Raw genomic sequence first — 4612 nt, 5'->3', positions numbered from 1 at the left:
TAATTAAAAATGTCTTATATTAAGCAAACCAGACAGCCTGATTTTCTAGTTTTTTAATTTACTGATAGCAAGGTGCACGCTCCAACACTAAGATATTATTTACAAACAAAGCATGTGCTTAGTGAGTCCGCCAGATCAGAGGCAGCAGGGATGATTAGGGATGTTCTCTTGATAAGTGTGTGAGACTATTTTCTGTCCTGCAAAGCATTCAAAATGTAAGATGTACTTTCAGGTGTCAGGAAAAATTATTTAGGAATGTAGGGAAGTTAAAGTAATCAAAATATAACAGTTAGGTAAAGTTCAGATACCCCCAAAAACTACTTAAGTAGTACTTTAAAAAAAAATGGATTTCACATTGTAGATATATTTAATTTGTTTAAACACGTTACTCTAAACACGTAAAAAAAATGGTTTTGTTTTACAGTAGGGCCATCTTCATTGAAAGATGTGTGGGTATGTCGAGAAAGACAACAAGTCCCATGAGGCATCACTTCATGTTTTAACCGGAAGCACTTTTTTCTTCTTCCTTTCTCAAGTTGCATTCTGGGTAGTCGGAAAACGCACAAAGTATTCTCGCTGCTCGTTCATTCATTCGTTGCAGGTTGGGTAAACTTGAAATACAGAATACGGACCGTAAGAAAGAACAACTTCGTTCCCGTTGAAAGGTAAACCAAATACCAATGTTGAATGTTTGCAGTGGTTAATGTAGGTAGTTAGTTACCTGTTGTGTTAGTTGTTAGATTACTTTTACTATCAGCGAGGCTGACACACCCACCCTTGCCAGCATGCTGGACCCACATATTAGTTATTTTTTAAATTTAACTAGGCAAGTCAGTTAAAAAGAACACATTCTTATTTGACAATGACCGCCTACCCCGGCTAAATACTCCACTAACTCGGACTAGGCTTGGCTAATTGTGCACCGCCCTATGGGACTCCCGATCACGGCCGGTTGTGATACAGCCCGGGATCGAACCAGGGACTGTAGTGATTCTTCTAGCACTGAAACGCAGTGCCTTAGACAAGTAACTACGTTTGACTGTTTTTTTTTAAAGTCCTATTTTTATTTACCTAGCTCAGAAATTAACTATCAACATTGTTACTGAAACTCCTTTTTTTTTCAGTAGAATTGAAAAGGTGTGTTACTTTGTTTACAATGTAGGCCAAAACATAAGGCGATGCTCAGATTCAGTGTTGTAATAGTCACATGTGCAGGTGTGATTTCAGGTTACAGTGAGAATTGTAGGCTTCGAGCTCCAACATGTAGGACTAAATAACTAGGCCTATGGGGAATTCAATACCATTGCCGCAGTAATTGTAAGCCAGGCCAGGTGCCAATACAAATGCAAAGAACTGTCACAGGTAGCAGGAAACCAGGACGGAACCACTCAAGAGGGAGTACATCCTCTGGTTGGCCAATTACAAGTTCAGTGCATCTCATTTTAACAATAGTCCAAGGCTGAATCAGGCCATTGCCAACAGTGGAGACAGATCTTGGACTGGGTCAGCAAGGTGAGTGCATGAACTGAAGACCACACATCGCAGGGTTTGGTTTTCCAGATAAAAGGTCAACGTGGGGCATTGCAGAGTGGGTGAGGCAGGGCAAACCGAAGGACTCTGGCTCAGCACAACCAGGGGCAAGGCAGAGCAGATCAAGCACTTTATATACAGTTGAAGTCGGAACTTTACACACTTAGGTTGGAGTCATTAAAACTAGTTATTCAACCACTCCACAAATTTCCTCTGAACTATAGTTTTGGCAATTCGGTTAGGACATCTACTTTGTTCCTGACACAAGTCATTGTTTTCAACAATTGTTTACAGACAAATTATTTAACTTATAATTCACTGCATCACAATTCCAGTAAGTCAGAAGTTTACATACACTAAGTTGACTGTGCCTTTAAGCAGCTTGGAAATTTCCAGAAAATGATATAATGGCTTTAGAAGCTTCTCAGAAAAAAAACAATAGTACGCAAGTATAAACACCATGGGACCACGCAGCCGTCATACCGCTCAGGAAGGAGACTCGTTCTGTCTCCTATAGACTTTGGTGCCAGAACAGCAGCAAAGGACCTTGTGAAGATGCTGGAGGAAACGGGAACAAAAGTATCTTTATCCACAGTAAAACGAGTCTTATATCGACATATCCTGCTCAGCATGGAACACGCCCACTGCTCCAAAACCACCATTAAAAAAAGACTACGGTTTGCAACTGCACATGGGGACAAAGATTGTACTTTTTGGAGAAATGTCCTCTGGTCTGATGAAACAAAAATAGAACTGTTTGGCCATAATGACCATCATTATGTTTTGAGGAAAAGGGGGGAGGCTTGCATGCTGAAGAACACCATCCCAACCGTGAAGCACGGGGGTGGCAGCATCATGTTGTGGGGGTGCTTTGCTGTAGGAGGGTCTGGTGCACTTCACATAATAGAACATTTGTGGGCAGAACTGAAAAAGCGTATGTGAGCAAGGAGGCCGACAAAACTGCCTCAGTTACACCAGCTCTGTCAGGAGGAATGGGCCAAAATTCGCCCAACTTATTGTGCGAAGCTTGTGGAAGGCTACCCGTAACGTTTGACCCATGTTAAACAATTTAAAGGCAATGCTACCAAATACTAATTTAGTGTATGTAAACTTCTGACCAACTGGGAATGTGATGAAAGAAATAAAAGTTTAAATAATTATTTTTACAATTGTTCTGACATTTCACATTCTTAAAATAAAGTGGTGATCCTAACTGACCCAAGACAGGGAATTTTTACTGTGATTAAATGTCAGGAATTGTGAAACTGAGTTTAAATGTTTTTGGCTAAAGTGTATGTAAACTTCTGACTTCAACTGTATTATATCTGTATGGTATGCTAATCTAATCCTTTCCATTTTACTCAAACCAAATGCTTATTCCTTTTGTATTGTGATGGGTGCCAATTGATTTCTGCAGACAATGACTCTATACCTTGTCTCTGTTTCTACAGGACCCTTGCAAATATGTCCATTGGCGTGCCCATCAAAGTTCTGCATGAAGCAGAGGGCCACATTGTGACCTGTGAGACCAACACTGGTGAAGTGTACAGGGGCAAGCTCATTGAGGCTGAGGACAACATGAACTGCCAGGTAGGTCTTCTGATTGCCTTTAGCTTTCAGACAAATGATCTTGTTTTAGGGGATATTTGTGAGCTCATCTGTATAGGAGGGTTGTGTTTGTCCCTTTTTTTAAGAGTTGTGTTGTGTATATCGCTTCCTTTCAGATGTCCAATATCACTGTGACGCATCGGGATGGCCGTGTAGCCCAATTGGAGCAGGTCTATATCCGGGGCAGCAAGATTCGCTTCCTGATCCTACCGGACATGTTAAAAAACGCCCCTATGTTAAAGAGCATGAAAAACAAGAACCAGGGCTCTGGAGCAGGAAGGGGGAAGGCAGCCATTCTCAAAGCTCAGGGTGAGTGCTGCTGCTTCTACATGCACCTATGGCGAATGAGGCAATTGCTAATTTGCTCTCAACTAAGGATTAAAAAAAAATAAAGTTTTAAATGCAACTAACTGCTAACTTCTGCATCTTTGACTAATTGTATTTTTTTCTGCAGTGGCTGCAAGAGGACGGGGTCGTGGTGGAGGGATAGGAAGAGGAACTATTTTCCCGAAAAGGCGGTAGTATCTGCGTTGGTTAGTTTAAAACGATTGCATTGTACAGTTTATTTTTATTTGTAGAGAATTTGGTACTCTACCTGATCTAATTATTTTCCTAGCCTTTTAATTTTTTTCAAAACCTGCTTTTTGACATTGTACTTTTTCATTTTTAAATAAATTGTTCTCCTGTCAATTTGAATTGCCTTTGGTTTCAGTCTCATTCTTATCGTGTGCTTTGTAAACAGTGAAATGCTTATTTACTGGCCCTTTCCAATAATGCTGAGAAATTGAATGAATAGAAAAATAAGGAGGACTAAATACACAAGGAGTACCAGTACTGAGTTGCTGTGCAGGGGTTTAAGGTAGATATCTACATATAGGTAGGGATCAAGTAACTAGGCAACAGGATTGCTAATAAACAGTAGCAGCTGTGAGGGTCAATTCAGATCCAGTCATGGGGTGGTAGAAGCTGTTTAGGGTCCTGTTGGTTCCAGGCTTGCTGTGCGGTACCAGAGTGAACAGTCTATGATTTTTTTGGGGGGGGGGGGGCTGGACTCATTTTTAGGTCCTTCCTCTGACACTGCCTGGTCTAGAGCTCTTTGATGTACTACACTTGTGGTTGGATGCCAAGCAGTTGCCATACCAAGCGGGGATGCAGCCAGTTAAGATGCTCTCAATGGTGCTGTAGGACATTCTGAAGGGGAAGTGGCTTTGTCATGCCTTCACGACTTTGTGGACTTTTGAGTGATTGTGATGTGCACTGCAACTGCATTTTGGTGAACGGCTAACTATACAGTTAGCATTTCGCCCATTATTTTACCTGGTTTTCTGGGTCGTCAAATGATATTGTTTTTGTACCACATGGTGGCGCCAAAATGAATCAAGGCTACATTATGCTTCTATGCCAAGAAAGTTAGTGTTTTAACTATGCTCCGATAATTGGGGGCGAATATCTAATTTTCCTTTTGTGAATATTC

At 41.1% G+C, this 4612-nt stretch overlaps 1 protein-coding gene across 1 annotated transcript; it reads left to right on the top strand.

Annotated features, from left to right (window-relative positions):
- The first annotated feature begins 544 nt into the window (after window positions 1-544).
- Window positions 545-3834, top strand: LOC135543954 (small nuclear ribonucleoprotein Sm D3-like). The gene is made up of 4 exons (XM_064971269.1): window positions 545-665; window positions 2982-3120; window positions 3255-3447; window positions 3593-3834. The coding sequence occupies exons 2-4, from the start codon at window positions 2995-2997 to the stop codon at window positions 3658-3660; spliced, it is 387 nt and encodes a 128-aa protein (XP_064827341.1). The 5' UTR covers window positions 545-665; window positions 2982-2994; the 3' UTR covers window positions 3661-3834.
- The last annotated feature ends 778 nt before the right edge of the window (window positions 3835-4612 follow it).

This window comes from Oncorhynchus masou, chromosome 8, assembly GCF_036934945.1.
Source record: "Oncorhynchus masou masou isolate Uvic2021 chromosome 8, UVic_Omas_1.1, whole genome shotgun sequence".
Taxonomy (NCBI): Eukaryota; Metazoa; Chordata; class Actinopteri; order Salmoniformes; family Salmonidae; genus Oncorhynchus; species Oncorhynchus masou.
This window is presented reverse-complemented; position numbering and strand designations above follow the sequence as displayed.

Excerpts from the sequence above, each read along its gene's own strand:
- LOC135543954 (XM_064971269.1), top strand. The coding sequence starts at position 2,995 with ATGTCCATTGGCGTGCCCATCAAAGTTCTGCATGAAGCAGAGGGCCAC. Across the intron at positions 3,121-3,254 it reads AGGACAACATGAACTGCCAG|ATGTCCAATATCACTGTGAC; the intron begins GTAGGTCTTCTG and ends GCTTCCTTTCAG. Across the intron at positions 3,448-3,592 it reads AGCCATTCTCAAAGCTCAGG|TGGCTGCAAGAGGACGGGGT; the intron begins GTGAGTGCTGCT and ends TTTTTTCTGCAG.